At 34.7% G+C, this 22356-nt stretch overlaps 2 protein-coding genes across 2 annotated transcripts in view; one reads left to right on the top strand and one right to left on the bottom strand.

Moving 5' to 3' along the window:
- The window catches only part of tnnt2b (troponin T type 2b (cardiac)), a 17250-nt gene extending 8705 nt beyond the window's left edge, over nucleotides 1-8545 (top strand). The window contains exons 9-14 of the mRNA XM_051898139.1: nucleotides 578-655; nucleotides 1568-1675; nucleotides 1752-1864; nucleotides 2000-2090; nucleotides 2343-2383; nucleotides 7396-8545. Of these exons, the coding sequence (XP_051754099.1) occupies nucleotides 578-655; nucleotides 1568-1675; nucleotides 1752-1864; nucleotides 2000-2090; nucleotides 2343-2383; nucleotides 7396-7435 (471 nt within the window). The 3' untranslated portion in view covers nucleotides 7436-8545. The remainder of the gene's footprint in view (nucleotides 1-577; nucleotides 656-1567; nucleotides 1676-1751; nucleotides 1865-1999; nucleotides 2091-2342; nucleotides 2384-7395) is intronic.
- pkp1b (plakophilin 1b) lies at nucleotides 8207-22356 on the bottom strand. The gene is made up of 13 exons (XM_051897834.1): nucleotides 22046-22356; nucleotides 20727-20824; nucleotides 18144-18580; nucleotides 17930-18071; nucleotides 16843-17047; nucleotides 16587-16755; nucleotides 14744-14861; nucleotides 13407-13583; nucleotides 13097-13267; nucleotides 12321-12474; nucleotides 11451-11646; nucleotides 11084-11168; nucleotides 8207-8794 (listed from the first exon to the last, which is right to left on the bottom strand). The coding sequence occupies exons 1-13, from the start codon at nucleotides 22227-22229 to the stop codon at nucleotides 8720-8722; spliced, it is 2211 nt and encodes a 736-aa protein (XP_051753794.1). The 5' UTR covers nucleotides 22230-22356; the 3' UTR covers nucleotides 8207-8719.

Genomic DNA, 22356 nt, shown 5'->3' with positions numbered 1-22356 from the left:
AATAAATTACATTTTACAATATATTCAAATAGAAAACAGTTATTTTAAATTGCAATAATATTTCACAATTTTACTGTTTTTTTACTGTATTTTGATAAAATAAATACAGCCTTGGTGAGCAGAAGAGACTTTAAATTAAATTTAAAAAATATTAATATAGTCTCAAACTAAACTCTGGGTATCTTTCAGATATTTTAGACATACTCTCTATCTCTCTCTCTCTGTTTTTGAAGTCATACTAATAATTAGTTCATCATCAAAAGTGGGATAAATGTACCTGTTGTCACCTTTATTCAAGTCAATTCACCTTTATTTATATGGCGCTTTATACAATAGAGACTGGTTCAAAGCAGCTCTGCTGTAATAAAAGGAAAATAATGCATTTCAGCTGTTGTCAGTTCAGTGTTGATTCAATTCAGTTGTGAACATCATCAATTATTAAATTAGTTCATTTCATATAAGCAGAAAACAGTGATGTCATCGTCCAGCTCTGTTCAGTTCTCACACAACAGCATCAGTACAGTCAGTACAAATAATATTGTTGAATATTAAGTGTTGTGTGTGTTGTGACCATCAGGAGAACCGCAGGTCAGAGCGAGCGGAGCAGCTCCGGATCCGCACAGAGCGAGAGAGAGAGCGGCAAAACAAACTAGCCGTAAGTCTCTTCAAGTGGACATCATGGAGATCCTATCCACCTTATTCCTACGCCCCATGACACTTTGCGCGAATTATGGGTGTAACTTCCATTAAGTTGTGAACAGTCAGTGAAAGGCTCGCTCTATGAACGCAATAATACGTTTTTAAAACTGGGTACAATGAGATGACATTATACTCACCCTTCAACCAACGAACATTAAAAGGACATTTAAATATGTAAAAGCATCAACAAGGTACTTTCAAAAGCGTGATTCTTTCCACAGCAATAACAGACGGGTTAAATATATATATCTGTATTATGTAATATACATTGCCTTAATAAAAAATGTTCATGAACTTCAGCATTGCGTGATACTATTTCAAAGTGATTTCCATCATTTTTACAGATAATAAATTGTATTTACCTGTGAAAACAAACCTGGAAAGAGACGTGAGGCTTTGAGGAGAAAAACGAGAGACTCTTTGTGCATTCGAGTGAATTATAAATGGGGTAAATTATCTTGGGAGAACAGAAATGTGCAGTATATGTTGTCCTTTTCATACTATTACAGCGGTATGCAAAGGGACAAAAGAAAATAATCACGGGGATAGAAAGCAGCGACTGAAAAGAGCTCTTTCCATAGATGTTCTTGTTATAACATGTTACGTTAAAATACCAAGCGTTACGTTATTCTCGTGATGTCTGAAAATAAAACATGAGAGAAAAATTGACAGCTCATTCAGTCAAACTGATGGATAAGCTTTATTTGTAGAGCAACCTTATGATTTGAAACGATTCTTTCAGTCTTTTTAAATGGAAGTTCCCCAAACCGGAAGTGGAACCCATAATTCGAAACGCAGTTGGCTAGTCAGGAATAAGGTGGATAGGAAGAAACATTCGCTTATAGTAATTCATTTCTATTTCTTTCAGGAAGAAAAAGCACGAAAAGAGGAGGAAGAGGCCAAGAGGAAGGCTGACGATGACGCTAAGAAGAAAAAGGTTCTCGCAAGCTTTCAGTACACCGGATACATGCAAAGGGTAAAGCCACTCAGAGGTCAAAGGTCACATAGCACACGTCACAAATGCTCACTACTAGTTTGTTTTTGATTGACAGACAGACAAAAGGGGCGGGCCTAAGAAGCAAACCGAGAGAGAGAAGAAAAAAACGATCCTGAGTGAACGCCGTAAGGAACTGAACATCGAAAACCTCGGCGCAGACAAGCTGAGGTAAAAAAACACGTCAAAAACCTCAACATGAAAATATAGTGAAGTATGTTTACATGCACTGTGACATGAAGCCACAGGCTGTTGCTTCACATTCATGGACTGGTTCATCATGTTCTCATGTGGGTTTTCATGCAGAGAAACCGCAAACGAACTCTGGAAGTGGATGCGCCAGCTTGAAGCCGAGAAGTTTGAGCTGCAATACAGATACATGTGCCAGAAATATGAGGTGAGGCTTCCACAAAGTGCTGTTTTATAGCTTCACCAGATGAGGATGTTAGAGGGGAAAACAATAACATTGGGACAGGACGTTTATGACGTGTCATACAGCTATCAATTACATTCAGTCACACCCAGCACAGACTTGGCAGAATTCATGCGGGCAGGTTCCCAGAGATACAGTTTGATTGACATGAGAAGGAGGCAAAACAGTACGGCAATGATTCACCGAGATTGATTCATACGTGTGATTTTCTTATAGATCACTGTCCTCAGGAATCGAGTCAGCGATCATCAGAAAAAGTAAGTGGCTGTGAAATGGAGCTGATTTATCCATGCATTATCAAAAGCTACATTCACACCACAAACCAAAATGGCCAGTTTAGATTTTCTACTTTATTTTGGTGAGGTTGTTCACATGACCTATTAAATACGGCCCGTATCAGACAATAATAATCATATTTTTGTAATTAGGCCTAAAGTTAGTAGACTAGTTTGAAAGTTTGGGGTCAGTACGATTTTTTTTAAATGTTTTTTAAAGAGTTTCGTATGCTCACCAAGGCTGCATTTATTTGATCAAAAATGCACTAAAAATTGTGAAATATTATTACAATTTTAAATAACTGTTTTCCATTTTAATATATTTTAAAATGTAATTTATTAATGCGATGCAAAGCTGAATTTTCAGCATCATTACTCCAGTCTTCAGTGTCACATGATCCTTCAGAAATCATTCTAATATGATGATTTGCTTGATGATGGTTATTGTCAATGTTGAAAACAGTTGTGCTGCTTCATATTTTTGTTGAAACCATCATGCATTTTTTTCCAGGATTCTTTGATGACCAGAAATATCAAAAGTACAGCTTTTATTTGAAATAGAAATCTTTTGTAACATTATATACATTACTGTCACTTTTGATCAATTTAATGCATCCTTGATGAATAAAACTATTCATTTCTTTTACAAAACTCTTACTGACCCCAATTTTTTGAATAGTAGTTTACACTTGTATTTTTAAAAATACTGTTTGTGTGCAGTACCTCATATGGTGCAATTCATGCATTATTTTATGATTCACCCCAGAAGTAAATCAAGCATTCCATTATGATGAATGTTCAGTTAGATTGTTGCAAAACAAAAAACAAAACCTGACATGTATGAAGGTGGCTCAAATTGAACTCAACTGATTTTTGTCAGTATATCACATTCAGCTGCACAAACTTATCCAAAAACCTGTCAAGCCCTATTAAATATCAAGCAACTGTCGAACAAGAAAACATGTTACCTTCAGCTCAGATATTAATAGTGATGAGCAATAGTCCTAAAATAACATATTGACCTCAGTGTCTTCAAATAAATGCCTCGGTAAAGACCCAGCTAAGATGCGTAATGCCGCTAGGCTGATCTAACATAGCATCATGTTTCTAGAACTTTCTGTGTGAAATAACAGTTGCTGTTTTGTTGTAGCACGACCATCAACCAGACTGTCATCCTAAAGCAATGCAAAAGGAAATGCAAAAAACAGACAGATGCTGCATTGAGTGCATGCGACGTACACAAAAGTACCATGTGTGACAGGATCAGATGTTAATACCCTGGTATTTTGATATGCCTTTTTGCTGAATGATCATACTTATATACCATATGGCATTGTAAGAATACCATGTTATTACCTGGGTATTACCATCATGCTATTGTCTAAAATCATAGTGTTATATGGGAGCTTAGAAAAATAAAAAAAAGGTAATCGCAACTTTTTATTTCACAATTTCAAGTTTATAACTCACAATTCTGTCTTTTTCATTGAGAAGTGTGTCAAAAATCTGAATTGTGAGATAAAAGTAACAATTACCTTTTAATTTTTTTCATTTCATGGAGGAAACAAGCTTATATAGTATTACCATGTTTCTATATATATTTTTATGCAAAATATACACCATTTTTGTCAACTTAAATATATATATATATATATATATACAGTGCACAGCATAAATGAGTACACCCCCTCTGAACAAATACAAAAGGTGTATTTTCTTTATGATCACTAATACAATTCATGGAAAGATGGCAAAACTAAAATGTATTAAACATATACATAATAAAAACTGAGAAATATATGTCATTAATAGCCATAAAATAAGTAAATTAGCCAATTTTGTTTAAATTAAGGATTGCAGGAATGAGTACACCCTAGATTTAATTCAACAAATGTATAATATTCCAGTACTTAGTATGCCCTCCATAATTTTGAATATACTGCTCTGACCCTTCTTGGCACGGAGTGTACAAGTTCATGACAAATTGTCACATCTGTCCTGTTTAACTCCTGGATGATGAGCCCTGAAATGCCCTGATCTTTAATGGGGAGTGTTGCTCAACTCGTCTCTACAGAATCCCCCACAGGCGCTCAAGAGTGTTAAGACTAAGTGCAATACATGTCCACAGAAGGGTTTTCACCTTGGGAGAATGCATATCCTCACTGTCATGTTGAAAACATGCCCAACAATGCAGGGAATGAGGAAAGGGTCACATCTTCTGTTTCAAGTTTGTGTATTAAATTACACAGTGGTGTGGGAATTCATGAAAGCATTGATAAAGCACAACTCCCTCACACCTTCAGCACTCATACATCCCTATATAAGAGCTTTACTACCACTGAACTTTACTGTGGGAACAAGGCACTTCTCACTGTACTCCTCCTCTAGCAACACCAGAACATTTTGGATGCTGTTAGATCAAAAATGATTGATTTGGTCTCATGAGACCAGAGTATTGATTCCCAGAATCTATATTTTGTAAATATGGGCTTTGGAAATGGCTAACTGACTAACTGTGCTTTGACTACAGTAGGTAGTTCCAGTGAGAACAACAACCATGCATGTCATTTCTGCAGGCTGCGTCTTACTCTGTGAGATAAACAGTCACTCTTTTCATAGCTTTTGCTGGCTCTGAGACACTCGCTTGGTATTTCTCCTGCTCTTTGTCTAGCAAAAAAAATCCCTCATCACTAAATAAAAGCTTAAAATGAAGGCCTGGTTATTTCAGGGGGCTTGTCATAAGTCCCAGTACTTTTGCTATATTTTCACACTTAAAACAATGATTTGGTAATCCTCTTGTACCACTGTCCTCTTTTGTGATAAGAACTAAGTCTCCTGACAGTTCTCTCCCAAGTGCTTCCATTGTTGTCAGCATTAAGTCTGAGAATGATTCAGTGGGCTATATAACACTTGTCAAGAATTTACTTCTCTTTAAATGTTTTGGTTCAACATACTTACCTGTTGATCAAACATTGCCTTAAACTTACACCAGAAATTTTTTTTTTGTTTTATTTAGTAACTTTTAGGAGGGTGTACTCATTTTTGCTACACAACATTTTATCACCTTGATAAGAAAATCTTATTTTACTGAATAATTTTGACATGCTTCTTTGGTAATTGATTAAGCAGACTTGTTGGAACATTATATCTCTAAAGAACTGTGTAATTGCTGACTTTCAGAAGATTAAGAGGGGGTGTACTCATTTATGCTGTGCACTGTATATATATATATATATATATATATATAAAATATAATTTAATATTACTGAATCAATCCGTTGAAATTAAATTAATGCAAAAATAAGTTAGGAAAATAATGAGATACAAAAAAATACACTGAATGATCATATTTTTATACCATATGGTATTTAAATTGCACAAAAGGTACTTTACAGAATACCATGGCATTGCCATCATGGTAGTGTCTAAAACATGGTATTACCATATTTTTATATATTTTTATGCAAAATATAAAAATATCCATTGTAAAAATGTTTTGTCAGGCAACTTAAAAAATATATTCATCTAAAACAACTTGTTTAATTCAAGTAAAAAAAATATAATTTAATATTACTGAATCAATCTTAATGCAAAAAAAAAAAAAAAATGTAATAACATACTCAGGAACATAATCAGGTACAAACAATTGCACTGAATGATCATATTTATATATCATATGGTATTTAAATGGCATTGTAAGGTACTTTAAAGAATACTGTGGTTTTACCATCATGCTAGTGTCCAAAACATGTTATTACCATGTTTTTATATAATATATTATTGTGCAAAATATAACAAAAATACACAAAAAGTTTTGTTGGGTAACTAATATAGGCTATAATTTAATATTATTTAATCAATCTGATGACATGCAAAAAAATGTGAATTTAATACACAATTTTACTCATTGTACTGTAGTATATCAAACTGCTTTGAAACTAAAATATATGTATAAATATGTCACTTTTTGCAAGCATGTGGACAGCTGCTCAACACTAAACCGTGTGCGAGTCAGGTAGTTTAAATATAGACGACTATCAGCATAAAATAACAAACAACAAAGCTGCTGTTCCAAACACAGTGTCTGAAACCAGCAGTCCATCCCGTTATTTAGCGGACTTAACTAAGCCCTAGTCAAACCCAGAGTTCTCGTGTGTGTCGGATAGGTGATATATCTCACGCCAAACCCATGACTCCTGCCTGACTCATACAAAATCTGTACAGACTTGCCGAGCTGTTATGGCTAATCTGACCGGTACTGAACTGAGCTCAGCTTTAATACTGCTGGGATGTTCTACCAGGCTCAACTGTGGGAATATGAGGTGTCTAACAAAGGATTTTTGTAGACAACAGCAAGTTTATGTCTCTCTAGTCTCCACTAATGATACTGTAAATTCTGTTCCAAGATATTTTATCTAAGTGCTTTCCTGAGGGGTTCCGCATAGTCATTGCCAGCACGTTTAATTACCCAACTGGCATGAGCAAGGGCACACAGGGAGCAGCACAAGTTAAATCCGGCAGCTGTTCAAGAGTTAAAGGGGAAGTTGTAGGGGGTCAGACAGACCCAGGGCTCCTGGGAGATCCTGTTGTAAGCGCTAGAAGAATGGGAGATTTGCTCCGGTCTGACCCTGCTACTGCCAGAGATATACAGCTGCTGCCAAATAAGACTAATCTAATGCCGGTATAAATAAAGAAACATGGATTTTGTTAACACCTAATGTACTGGCGTATATTTTAGGTCATGCTACATTCTTAAAAATAAAGATATACGCGGATCTAAAAGGCTGAAGCATTTGAAGAACCTTTTTATGTTTTATTCTTCGTATGTCACGACCCAAAAATAGGTCACAGTTTTGTATCTAAAAGACAATGCTAGATGCAAATAATAAAATGCAACCATATAATTCGGCATTGATAATTTGCATAATTACAAATGCATTTAAATAATAATAATAATAGTAAAATAATGCATTTGTTGTTTTTTTTTCCCTTAGTACCAAAGGATCCAGGACTAAGAGGGGACTAAGAAAATGATGCAGCTTCGCAGAGACTCACCAACAATATCATTTGCATATGTTTAAATATAATTATATAAAATTCTCTTAAAGGTGCAGTAAGCGATTTCTGAGAAACACTGTTGATATTTAAAATCACCAAAAGGATCACACCCCTGTCTTGATAGCTCCACTCCCAAATTCACAAACACGCTATGCAGGCACCTCCCCCCCTAATTGGTGTATACGCCCCTTACTGCTGATTGGCTACAAGTGTGTTTTGGTGCTTTGGGCGATCCACTTTCAACAGTTTTTCTCAGAAATTGCTTACTGCACCTTTAATCTTTTTTTTTTTTTTTTTTTTGTGAGAGTTACAAAGAATAAAATCAACTATCTGAAAAGAATGATGAACCAAGTGAAGCTAATTAAGTGACTAATAAATAACGCTCCACATTTGTCATATTAATATGGTAATTTGCTATTAATGACTCTTTTAAATGATAATTATATGCAAAGTGCCATGATGTGCTATCATTTATGATGTTATTATCTTTTTGTTGATTTAATGTTAATGAATCATATACATAATGTGAACGTAAAGATATAGTTGAAAATGCATGCAACCCTTTCAGCTTTATTTCAGAGCATTAACCATAAATGGTTAATAAAACATTATCGGGACGTAAATATGTTAGAATAAAACAGCGTATGCTTTAGGATGTCCCAGTGTTTGTCTTTCTTTGTGCTTGGATAAAAGTGTGATTTTGTAAAAGATAAATATTTAAAAGTCAAGCGTGACACAGAGACATAGTACTGTTGAAAACTTTATTGAAACTTTGCATGAAGTCACTGAGCTGAAACATGACAAATTTATCCACACCCATAACGTAACAACCACAATATTTTTAAATGATGAACAGACGTTAAAATGAGCCTAAGAAACGTCCCGAGATATATTTATATTGTCAGATATATATATATATAACTTGATGTATAAAATATAATATAATATATAACATATAATATCTTGAACTTGCACAACCTGTAACACTAATAAAATGTCTTTCAAAATCATTTTAGAACATTTTAAAGACAAACAATGGAATATTTAAAATCTGCTTAAATGAACAAAAAAAAAAAAAAAATACTAGTCTGAGACATACAAATCATGTTTTTGTCATTGCATTTGTCATGCATTGTTCTTAACAAAAAGCATCTACTGCCCCAAAAGAAATAAAAGCTCATTCTTACCACTTCTTCTGCAATACTTAACCAAAATTAAAATGCAATGCAATTAAAATGCAGTTTGTTTGTAAAGTGCCTCTCAGTCAACCACCTGAAGAGATTTGAAAGCTGCCGACGTTATGTCATTCACAAAAGACTTCTTATTCATGCCTTGCTGCAAGATAAACACACAAGAGATGGTTAGCTATATTACTGTGAATATTATTAAACATTAACACAAATCAATATCAAAGGAGCTATACGTAGAATTCAGAAACCCTTGTTTTTAGTGACGCTGGCGGCCGTTAAGTGAACTGCAGCCAGCAAATTATTGCTTGTGTTTTGCACTCGTGCACACGTAACGTCCAAGTGACTGAACGTGATTCAATGCCCCGATATCAGGTGAAGTTTTTTTTCCGTTCTTCGCTTAGAATTAATAGAAGTTGGAAATACCTTTGCAGCAATATGCAGTGATATTCAAATGAATATGTACATATGTGCTGCGCTTTCCTCTCAATAACAAAACAAAAAAAAATAACAGCGGTGATCATAGCGATGTGGATATGTTTGCAGCAGCTCTACAATTCACCGGTATGTCGACAGATGAGGTAAGTCAAATTACACTGTCATGATAGTTTGATTATAAAGTATATTTGAGACTATAGTCTATATAGATCTGGCTATGTGAGACTATAGTAGACTATAATCCCTTTTCTTTTCGTGATACATCGACATTACAGTATATAATGGCTATTTTGACATCCTAAACACTGTATAAACTTCCAAAGAGAGGAGCGCGAGTAAACGTCACAATCACATGCTATTGATTTTCCCGGCAAAAACGTCCCGATTCCTTCACATAAAAAACAGTCTACAGGCGTTCATAGACAACCTAGGAAGTCAGGGAAGGTCTCGTTTTTTAAGTTTTGTTACAAGCTTTTCACACATTGGCAATAAAAAAAGCGATTAATACATGAAAATCCTTACATATAGCCCCTTTAAATATAAGCAAACATGACCTAACGCCAGTATTTACCTATATATATATTTGTATGAAGACAGACTTTACGGCTAACACGACATTATCTGAGTATTTTGAAACCAGCAAGGCTAGATTCTTCAGGTCATCTAGACACACACAAACACTCGAACTGTACACACAAACAAAGCCGATGTTATCCGCTGAGACTGCATGGCTGGTGTGGTGAGGTGTGGTTGGCTTTCACCCGTAAGCATTCTCTCACACACCTCAGGTCTAGTTCTCTGTACCACACCCATCCTCAAATCCTCAACCGCCCCGACACAGATACTTAACTACACACTAAACACACACAGATGGATAATATCCCACAACCAGCCTCAGGAATGACATATCTGATTAGTGTTGCCAACTAATTTTGAGGGGAAGTTGCTAAAGGCAGGTTGATTTGTTGCTAAAAGTTGCTAAGTGACATTGTGATGTCATTGCGTAACCATGCCGCAAAAAGTGTATATTGTGTAAATACACAATGAGATTAGTGAAAAATATGATTTGAAATGTTAATTTAGATTTGTTCTTAAAAAATATTAACATTTTATTTGTAAAAGTAATATAAACAACATTCTTTATGATCAGATATTTTTACCTTTAAATACAACATTGAATTATTGAAGAGTTGAACATTTTTAAACAATTACATTTTATGTATTTTCTTATTAACTACAACTTATAATGTCCTGGCAGAAAATAACCAGTACCATTTTTCTACATATTTTTTCTTACAGTGTACCTAACTGAACAACAATTATAGGAACAAGCTAATAACATGATGTATCATAAATTATTATTGAACAATTGCAACTAGCAACTTAATTCCCATATGCTGTACTGTTAGGGATCTTTCTTCAGCTCTCTGCAGGATGATGTGCTGTTTGGCTGGATAGCTGTTCAATGGTTTCCTCTTTTTGTGTAATGTAGATGAAAATATGTGCCTTTTTATTGTTTAAGGCACTTTTGAAAAGTTGCTAAAAGAAAAAAGTTGCTAGGGTAGTCTGAAAAGTTGCTAGCAACAAAATTGCTAAGTTGGCAACACTGCATCTGATTCCATGCGCTCAGATAATTACACTGACTTCGTTCATGTTAAATCACCAACTACAACATGTAACATTACTTTTCTTATATAACCACACCTAAAAAAAATAAAGGCACATGAGAGGTGTTTACAGCCTGATGCCAATGGAGAACCATTTTAAGCTCTATAATTCTTTAAAAACATCTATGTGCAGGTGATTTAATAAACTAAAATACTAATCTGAAGAGCCTATAATGAAGCATCAAGAGCTGTTTACATCTCCAAAGAACCATAAAGCAGCTCAAGAAACCTTGATTCTCAGCTGCAAAGAACCATTGTAAGTACTTTTATTTGTATTAACAAATATTTTCAAGCAGATATTTGGCAAATATGGCTTATGTTTGCAGTCTTACCTTTTTAAGAAAACTCTGAATATTCTTTTCCGACCACAGGCTGTGAAGAAGAACTCCTGCCGCAGTGCTGGACTTTGGCAGATTCCTGTTGTATTACAATAAATGATAAATATTTGAAAAATACATAGAAAAATAGATAAAAATATTGCTCATATTAATGTCATTATAAATTATTAAAATTTATTTTAAATAATTTTTTTCTTTTCTTTTTTCTTTCTTTATTTTCTGCAGCTACTGTGGAACAATGTAAATTGTAAAAGAGTGCTAAATAATAATAACAAAAAATGTGATTTACTTTTTTTCCCTTTTTTTTGCTTAATTCTAATTCATATATCAAGAGTTTGCTAACTAAAAAGTGTGCACTCACAGATTGAGACTCATGTTGTTGAGGGAGTTGATCAAGCTGTTGTTCAGCAGACTCTTGCCGATCTCAGGATCGGCCTTCAGCAGGGCGTGTGCGCTGTGAAGAGCTGTTGCCATGGTGCTGTCGTATTCGGGCGAGGAATCGCCCTTCGTGAGCCCTGAGTTCAGGAAACCGACTAGCTGCGGTAGAGTCTGGCGGGCTTCACAAACAAAAAACATTCATCAGAACAACCACAAAACAGAAACATGTTGATCTTAAACTGTCAAAAACAATGCCAAGAACATCATACATTTACCACACAGAACAATACGACCGGCTTACACAATATAAAATGAGACAAAAACATCTTATGATCAAAATGGTTTAAATCAATGCATGAGATTTTTAGCAATGCTTTCAAGAAATATAATACATGCTACATTTTAATATTTTGGTATCACAAATAATTCAAAGAACTAATTTAATCATTTTTATAAGATAAAGTAAGTGTTCTGGTTCAAGTTTTTGTTCATGTAAAAAAAAACATTTTTTAACATTATATATTTTTATTTAATTTGCCATTGGCATTTCTATCACAATCTCAAGGAAACCCTTACGTAAGATATTGACATCAGTACTTTAAGTTATAATAACATCTAACCTCAGTATTTGCTACTATAGTTAATACTAGAAACACACAGGCATGGCACAAAAACAGTTCATTTTGCAAAACACAAAACTGCAGCATTAATCCAATGCAATCAGAAGTGATGCAATAACAACTAACCAAAACAGAGAATATCACAGACCTACAACCATGATGCAACTCATAAAAACAATACCATCACAATGATAAGCTGCCTTGTAGTAGAATGACGGCACATATTAGCTTACCCATGACTTTGTTTGTACGTGTAGATCTGGACAGATTCCCGAGGAGAGCGACTGCGCTGTTCTGTAGCGCAGTATTGGATGACTGCAACAATGGACTGATGTACTTAAGACCGTTAAGCTTCTGAACGATTGTGTGACTCAACACATTTGATACCTAAAAAATAATACATGGGGCAAATTAATTTATTTGAAATTAAAGACAAAAAACATTTGAAATATTATTTAATCATAACAGTTATCATAATACAATAAAATAAAATCCTTGAGTCCAACCCATGGACAGCAGCATGCAAAATAAATAAATAAATACATTAAATGTAATTTAATTATGCTTAATATAAAAACATTATTTAATCATAATAATTGTCATAATAAAATAAAATCCCTGATTTACTTTGGGTCCAACCCATTAACAGGTGCAAATTAAATTAAATTAATGCTTAATTAAAATCTTTTAAATATATCACAATAAAATAAGATAATTGATTTTCTTTGAGTCCAACCCATGAACAGCAGCATGCAAAAAATAAATTAAATTTAATTATGCTTAATATAAAAACATTATTTAATCACAATAATTGTCATAATAAAATATAATACATTCCCTGATTTACTTTGGGTCCAACCCATTAACAGGTGCAATAAAAATAAAAAAAAAATAATAATAAAGGCTTAATATAAAATAAAATATATAAAATATAATAAAATCCCTTTTTATCTGAATCCAACCCATGAACAGGTGCACACTAAAACAGAGAGATTAGTCATAGTCTTACAATGCCGTCATTGGCCGTGAGGTTCTGCAGCGCTCCACAGCTGGCCTCAAGTGTGGCGTCTCTTTCGCTGGAGCTCAGCAGACTGAGGTACATCTGCAGGGCTTTAGAGTGGAAGAGCCAGCCGGCACCTTTAGGATTGTTGTCCTCCATCACAGGATAGTCAAAGCCGCTCTGCAACACAACAACACAAGCCCATTAAAGACGCCACTTAATAAAAACAAACATCCACAATGCCATGTTTTTTGCACATTTACCGTAACACTGAAATAACATGGTATATTAAGCTGTAATGAGGTGTGAAGTTACAAACCTCCTGCTGCAGTTTTTGGCTCTGGGAGCTGAAGCAGCCGATCGGACCAGCGTCTGATGAACTGGAGCGGTTGCGAGCGTAACTGGCCAGTGTGTTTATTTTAGTGAAGAGAGACGGCATCTCGGTCTCCAGCTGGTAGGTGAGGTTGTGCAAAATACACACGCAGTTCTCCAAAGACTGCAAAAACAAGAACACAATGAAGAATATTATAGCATCATTTTCATAATTAAATAACACATAAAGGGATAGCTCACTATGACATAGCTGTGACACGCTATAATCCATATAATATATACTTAATCCATGTGACGCTTATAATCCATATACAATTTTAATAATTTTATTGTATAATTGTTATGCATGCAATTTTTGTGGGCTCATATTAAGTAACTATTTTTAGGACTATTTAAGTAAACAACACAAAAGATAAAAGGTTATTAAAATTGTGCAAATATTTAAAAGAAATATCGACCAGTCACAGCACCTAAAATAAATATATATTAAAGCAAAAGAGAACCTGCCAAATACAGTTTAACTGAATTAATCTTATCGTTATGCTAATAATATAGTTTACATTTATGCCAAATGTGTTCATAAATAAATAAATATTTATATAAATATATAAATTTATATTTACATTTTGACCTAAAACATAGTTTTACATAGCTGGCATGCTATTACATAAACGTTTTATGAACAGTCAGATTTTTATGTATATGCAAACTTGTTCACATGAAAGACAATGAAGTGACTGTGACAATGTGTGTTTAGAAAATTGACATGCACTTAAAGAGAAAGTAGATGTTGAAACATGCTTGCGAGGTTCTGATCAAATCTGGCTGTCAATTATGAGTGAGTTTTTTCTCGCCACAACAATGGAGTTGGACTGCATGATTTTATCTGTTGAAAACTCCTTGTGTTCGTACATGCTTTCCTTTGGGGAGTTTTAACGATTCGGCACTACTGCATAATAACGTAATAAAAACACCATTAAATCATCAATGCCACACCAACATTCTCCACCCAGGCCATGAAGATGTTTAGTTAGACAAACCAACTCATGCCATCTTAAAACTCTTTACAGAGAAAACAGTTCCCACACTTTTTGACTAATGACTTCTCCAATTTTAATCACACGTTGCAAAAGATATTTAGATTCAGACTGACACTAAACAGAATAATTCACACCAGAAAGCTGAAGTTTGAGAAATTAACTGATCAATTTGCTCACAGATCGGGCTTGTAATGTCCGTGACTTTCCAAGGCCTATAAAACACAAGTTCCTGATATTTCCAGGTTTTCCATGACATAAATCAAACAAATCAACAAACGTTTACCTGGTTATCTGGAGTCCCTGCATTAACGCAGTTCTCTGTGTAGCGCATGAGCGAGTCGATAAGGCCTTTGCAGTTGCGCATGGCTTGTCGGTTTGCCAGTTTGGAGGCGCTTAGGTTGCTGTTGACAAACAGAAGAAACAGTCACATTGTGTTTTTAGCATTGGACTTCACAAAAGCAACAAACAATCTTAGGCTACACTTTCAACTACTTTACTGCCACCTTTATGGCACAGACATGCAATGCAAATACACAGTATGTCAATATTGCGCAGCTGATCAACACTGCAGCTCATTCTAGCCAAGAACCGCCCACTTACACAAGATGAGACTTATGATTGACAGGTGAAGTGGCCAATAGCAGTCTGTTTTGGTTTATGTGCAGTTTAAGGTTATACAGTGGTTATACAGAATTTCTGATGGTCCAAAAGTCACCAAAAGACAAAACTTTACAGAGTAAAAAGAGTATTTGCTTGTGAATATCTAGTTTAATTAAGTGTCATGAACAAAACAGTTCAAAGACAAGATTTACCACAGGTGAATATAGTAAAATTTGAACTAATGGATATCACCATACTTCATCAGTTTATTAATCTCAGTACATTAAGACAAACGAATTGTATTACATATGCTTAAATATGCAAATGATTCATTATATAATTGAATATGCACTTATTTGCATACATTTTCAGAAGAGAAAGCTAAACATTGGATGAAGTCAGATTCAAAATTATTGTTTAATTTTAGAGTTAAAGGTTTTGGATATATTTTTATCACTCCATAAATCAGAAAATACTGTCAACAGCCAGAAAAAAATATTTTTACCATGTTTTTAGGAATAAAATGTCATATAAATCAGGCGCATGATATTACATATGCTTAAATATGCAAATGAGACATTATCTAATTAAATATGCACTAATTTGCATACATTTTCAGAAGAGAAAGCTGAACATTGGATGAAGTCAGGTTCAAAATTATTTTTTCATTTTGTTGACATATTACAGTTAAAGGTTTTTGGATATATTTTTATCACTATAAATCAGAAAATACTGTCAACAGCCAGAAAAAAAAATTTTTTTACCATGTTTTTAGGAATAAAATGTCATATAAATCAGGTGCATGGTATTACATATGCTTAAATATGCTAATGAGGCATTATATAAACAATTATGCACTAATTTGCATACATTTTCAGAAGAGAAAGCTGAACACTGGATTAGGTCAGATTCAAAATTATTTTTTCATTTTGTTGACATAGAGTTAAAGGTTTTTGGATAATAATGTATTGTAATTGAAATCTACAGATGGTAAAGTGTAGATAAAGTGTACTAAAATAAACTAATGTGTTTTTTGGATGTTTTCTCTCCATCATTCTGAAAGTAGACATGTTATGGTTTATTCAAGTAGTGCATGACAAAACAATGATTTTAACTGTAGTGTCTTGCCTTAATATCAGTAACCTGGCAAACTTTATCATTTTCAAAAGTGCTCGTAGTTTTAACGTTTCCGCTCATAATGGACTGACAAAAAAACAAAAACACGCAACTGAAAGCTACATAAAGTCAGGCGATCAGTTTAGAGCTGGCCAAATCCAGAAAGTGATTTACAATTTTGTTTCCAACAGGAATCAAACACTAGGTGGTCTGTGGGTGTGCCAAGGTCAATATAAACCCAGATAAAATATTTGAACAGCTTACTGCTGAAAATATAACCTGAGTAATAAGAAGCGTCAGACACTGGCTCCAACAACAATAGCACTATTATGAGTGGAGCCAGTACTGACGTTTCTCTTGTTTGCAGCACATACAGCAGTCAGAACAGAACCCAGTACGTGTGATGTTACCGTAGGCATGCCGTGGCATTGTAGAAGACCTCTGGTGCCAGGCTTGTGTTGGCGTTGTCATCTGTGCTGGCTGAAAACGGCTCTATGACTTTCTCGGTGAGCGCGGGCAGAGCGGTGCGGAGCAGATCGGGCTTAAGGTTGTCCGCGGAGGAGAGGTTCCACAGGAGACCTACAGCACAGAACAAACCATGAATATTTTAAGTAGAGGGCGGACATAGTCCTGTCTGTGCGTGTGACATATTCTGTGTGTGTGTACCTGTCAGGTGTTTCTGTGTCTCAGGGTTTGTGTCGCTGAGCACCTGCACAACCGGTACGATTCCTCCGCAGCGCTGCACTTCCTCTTTATTGGCCTGGTTTTTGAAGACCACGTTTCGCAGGGCAGCGGCCGCCGTCTCCTGGACCTGAATGTTGGGGCTGCTCAACAGGCTGAGCAGCGGAGGAATGCCCTTCAGGGTCAGCACCTGTGATGCAGGACAGATGCAAATAAACAGACGGTCAAACCCCTGCTAAAATACCATAGTACTGTGATGGCTTCCGATGCAGTGCTGTCATTGGTAAATAAAACTGAGCCTAAAACTATTAAAAACTAATTTTCGGCCCTTCAAATAAAGCTGAAACAAAATAAAATATAAATATTCAATGAAAAACTTAAACTTAAAAAAATTACTTAAATTAGAAATGTTGCCTTGGCCATTACCTGAAACATGTTTAAGTAGCTACTAAACATAACATAACATGATATTACCATGGTAACACACTTACAAAGAAGTTTACCATGGTATTATCATAAAAATATACTATGGATGGTAACATGATGGTAATACCATTAGACAGTAATATGATTGTACATTCATTCAGAACAAATATTTCAATACTATGGTATTGACATGGAAACTACCATGATGTTATCAGACGGTACTTTGTTTTTTTTTTTCATTCAGTACTATGGTATATAATTAAAATACTATGGTACTGACATGGTACTCTAATATATTTAAAGTAATACAATATTAATACCACGGTAAATGTCCAAAAAGCATTATTTCTATGGCGCATGTCTAAAAACATTGTATTTCTATGATATCTTTTGGTGTTTTTATAATACCATGGTACTTTTTTGTCATAGACATTTTACCATGGTATTATAAAAATATTCTATGGAAAAATTATGTTATGAGATCATTAATTTAGTGTGGTATATAATTATATAGTATATTATATAGTACTCTAATATATTTAAAGGAATACCATGGTAATACCATGTTAATTGTCCTGAAATCATATTATTTCTATTGTATACATCTAAAAAACATGGTAAAACCATGGTACTTTATGATCCAAACCTCTTGCTTGGCCTTGTCATCGGTGAAGGTGCTGTGCTGGATGTAAGCAGCGCCATACTGCTGGTAGGTTTCTTCCGGGCTGAACAGATAGTCGACCGCCTCTCGCATCGTCATATCGGCCATAAGCTTCTCTGTGTTCATCCTGCCGACACACCAATGAGTGTGAGACCAGTCATAAATCACCACATCATCATCAAAACACTACAAAACTCACCCAGAAATATCCTTGGCTTGTCCAGTCCTGATCACAGACAACCTGGACTCTCCATTGGACTGCAGGGAAGACGGGCGTCTGTTGACGGTCCGAAAAGTGCCGACCTGATTGCTGTTAGTCATTCTGCCGAGTGTACCGTTACCGAGAGGCTGGTTAGGCTGAATGTAGGTCTTCTCCATCCGAAAGGTCTGTCGGCCGCTTTGGCTGCGTTGAGTAGTGCTGGCGCTGCCGTTCGTGGTGGCTTGGAAGCCCAGGTCCGGAGCACTACGGGTGGCTTTATAGCTGTACAGTTGGTTACTGGTCCGCGGCTGGGCAGGGAAGGTGCCGGTAGGGGAGTACAAGGACCGATCTAACCTGCTGGAGCTACTGGCCACCCGTTGACCGCTGGAGCTGCGGGAGTTGGTGGACTTGCGAACAGTGTTTTGCCTTTGCATATTCTGGACATAGAAAAAAAATGGGTTTAAAGTCAGTTCTTCACTCACATTGTCAAGATGATATCATTATTTCACATTAAAAATTTAAATGCAAAAACAAATTAAATGCAAAGAAACTACATGCACACAAAAAAAAAAGACATGCAAATTGTAATTTTTAATTAAATGCAAAGCAGAGCATTTTAACTAATGCTATCAAACTGAAAAGCTTAAAAGTATACTTTATTATACATTTTAAAGCCAATTCTTCACTCAAATTGTCAAGGTTATATCATTTCTCATTAAAAATTCAAATGCAAAAATAAATATTGAAAAAAAAATATTCATGCAAAGACATTACATGCAAAAAAAACATGCACATTTTAAAAGTGAATTAAAAGTGATTTTTTTTCACTCAAATTATCAAAGTGATATCATAATTTATAATTAAAAATTAAAATGCAAAAAAAAAAAAAAATTTGAATGCAAAGAAATTACATGCAAAAAAAAAATGCTAATTTTAATTTATAATTAAATGCAAAAGCATTTTAAGTAGTGCAATCAGACTGCTTGCTTAAAAGTATACTCAAGTCCTAATCTTATCATTTTAGAAACAATGGGTTTAAAGTAAGTTATTCACTCACATTGTCAGGGTGATATATTTTCTCATTAAAAATTTAAATGCAAAAAATTAAATGCAAAAATAAATAATGAAAAAAAAAATTATGCAAAGAAATTACATGAAAAAAAATGTTATGCTCAAAATAGAGCATTTGCTATCAAACAGTGCATGCTATCAAACAGTGCATGCTTAAAAGTATGCTTTACTATACGTTCTAAAGACAATTCTTCACTCAAATTATTAAGGTGATATCATAATTTATAATTAGAAATTTAATGTAAATAAAAAAGAATGCAAAGAAATTACATGGAAAAAAAAAAATGCAAAGTAGAGCATTTGAACTAGTGCTATCAGACTGCATGCTTGAAAGTCCTAATCCTATAATTATACACTGAAAACAACTCTGAAACCAGCATTTTAATTTAATCCATTCCACAGTTTTGTCTGAACAAGAGTGTTGGCTGAAAGTATTACTATGGATTAAAATGCAACCAAAGTATTTCTACTTCTATGAAGCAACAGTGTGCAGTTTACGAGAAAATAACTGATTAATTTGTATATGAGTATGTCCGTGCATAATTCAAAACACAACACTGTTTTACATCTTTTGCCACTGTCGCCTTTGGCTTGCTTAGCTTGCCTAGTCCACTTAATATTCAACAATATTATTGATTTGACTGTACTGACACTACTGGATGAGAACTGAGCTGCTTTACAGCTGGATTGAACTCATTTCATAACTGATGAACTTTACACAGTTACTGAACCAAACTGAACCAACACTGAAGTGACTTCAGCCGAACAATGACACTGTTGTCTTGCATATTCAGCAGAATTAAACTCTGTTTGCATCATTGATCATTACTTTCCTTCTTATTACAGTAAAGTTGCTTTGAAACAATCTGTATTGTATTAAGCGCTATAGAAATAAAGGTGACTTGATTTTCAAAAACAACATGATAAATTAGGTGGCACAACACGGCTAGATTACATGCTCCATTAAAGCCAAACAAGCCTTTTAAAACCCCGACGGCATTATTCCTGCGGAAACACCCAAATGTAAGGAAGTCTTGGCAGAATACAACACTGGGATGAGTCATAGAAAGTGAAGGAGAGGAGTGGTTTCATTTAGCCTTTTTTCTTTTTTTTTTTTTCTTGCATAACTCTAACTAGAAAAAATGAACTTAAATTTTTAATGCAAATATAATAGAGAAGTGAATGTGTTACAGACACATTGATGGATTTTTTCCCCGTTCCTTTTAACTATTGTTGTTTTTGTAAGAACAGCATTTCAAATTCAGGAAAATATATGTGTAACCAGGTTATTAGTTACAAGCTAAAGACCGTTTGACATCTCAAGTGTTTCTATTGTTATCCTGAATAGATGACTCAAAGAGAAGTGTTCAACCAGGTGACTAAAGAAACTTGTGTTTTACCCACCCAACTGTGGGAAAATTACATGCAAAACAATTTATACACACCTGAAGTTCTGCATTAATAAAATACAAAGATATACAACACAAATGAATAAACATTTGATGATTTTACCCCATTTGTCATGGTTCCTCCTCTGTTGAACGAGGGTCCGCTGAGAGACGTGCTGGGAGAAAACTTGAAGTCGTAAAACACACTGTCACTTTCGGGGCCTGCGATTAAAGAAACAGTTTTTAGGTTAACAAGGTCTGATAATTCTTAACAAAAATAAAATATGTATTATGGGGCGTTTTGAATATTCGCAGTATCAAAATATACATATGAAACCCAAAACTAATGTATTATATAAAGTTACATATTTTACAGAGCTTTATTCTCTATAACAACATGAGAGATCAAAGTCTTCACTGGTTTTACTGTAAAAAGTATTACTAAATATTTTTTTTTCTTTTTAAAGAAATTATTTAATATGCCTGAATGAAACATTGGATTACAATGAAAGTGATTTTTTTTTTAGATAATTGCAGTTGTACAGTATTGTACTGCATCCAATTCTCACTATTACCTATGACTTTTGCCTCAATAAACTCCTAATTACTGCTTATTAATATAAGCAGTAACTCTCTCTATATATGATGCCACACACACACACATATATATAGATACACACACACACACACACACATATATATATATATATATATATATTTATTAAAGGCTGCACGTATTTGCACAAGCCAAAAGCAAGTAACTACCTTATAGTTAATAAGGTAGTTGTTAAGTTAAGGTATTGGATATGATTAAGGGATGTAAAATATAGTCATGCAGAATAAGGCATTAATATGTGCTTTATAAGTACTAATAAACAGACAATATCCTAGTAATATGTATGCTAATAAGTAGAATTAGACCCTAAACTAAAGTGTTAGCATATTAATCCATTAATAATAGAGCTTATAATAGAAATCAATGGACTATTTTGATTTAATTTGCGTCATGTTCTCCAGGCCAGGGACAAAGATCATTCAAGAGACCTGATTTTAAACTCTAGTGTGCAACTTTACTACCAGTAAATAAATTCTGTTTAACTAGAGGGTATTTATGGCGGGGAACAGAGTTTAGAAAACACAAAAATAGGGCATATTTTACTTCACTGACTGTCTTGAAAACACTCGAAAATATTACTTCAGACGTTTTAGAAATGGAAAACCACGATATTACTATGGTACCATGTCTAAAACAAAACAAAAAAACACCTTTCTTCTAAGAATACAATGGCGCTACCATGTTTTTTGTGAGTTTTGATGTAAAAACTAGCATAAAATATTACAGGAAAAAAAATGGCAAGCCCATGGAACTTTCTAGCAAATTTAAAAAGGTTGACTCCTTGTAAAATCCGTCTGATATTAAATGTAATGTCAAAATGTACTCACTGGTGGGGGAAGCGAGTCCGGACACACTTTTGCTGCTGTATTTGGACTTGCTCCTCTTGATGGTGTGAACCTGCTCCAGAACTCGCTGCTGCGCGGATCTCAGGTCGCGGTCGGACGGGAGCGCGAGAGACGTGTCCTCCACATCTCCTAATGACAGAGCGGATTTTAAAGGTTCAGGCATCATTTTGGCTTTTTGTCTCTCCTCTAGAGACAGGTGAGGTCCAATTCGTAAAGCTCCAACTATCTGCTCCGTCTGGCTGCAGTGTGTTTGATTCAGGGATTGACTCACAGAGAGACTCACCTGGACCTGC

The sequence above is a fragment of the Ctenopharyngodon idella genome, chromosome 6 (assembly GCF_019924925.1).
Source record: "Ctenopharyngodon idella isolate HZGC_01 chromosome 6, HZGC01, whole genome shotgun sequence".
Taxonomy (NCBI): domain Eukaryota; kingdom Metazoa; phylum Chordata; class Actinopteri; order Cypriniformes; family Xenocyprididae; genus Ctenopharyngodon; species Ctenopharyngodon idella.
This window is presented reverse-complemented; position numbering and strand designations above follow the sequence as displayed.

What these genes read in the sequence shown, in the direction of transcription:
- pkp1b (XM_051897834.1), bottom strand. Translation starts at nt 22,229, where the DNA reads ATGATGCCTGAACCTTTAAAATCCGCTCTGTCATTAGGAGATGTGGAG. An exon ending in GCCAAAAACTGCAGCAGGAG is followed by an intron (nt 13,268 to 13,406) that starts GTTTGTAACTTC and finishes GTTGTGTTGCAG; the next exon opens with AGCGGCTTTGACTATCCTGT. An exon ending in TTCAGAGTTTTCTTAAAAAG is followed by an intron (nt 8,795 to 11,083) that starts GTAAGACTGCAA and finishes TTTATCTTGCAG; the next exon opens with CAAGGCATGAATAAGAAGTC.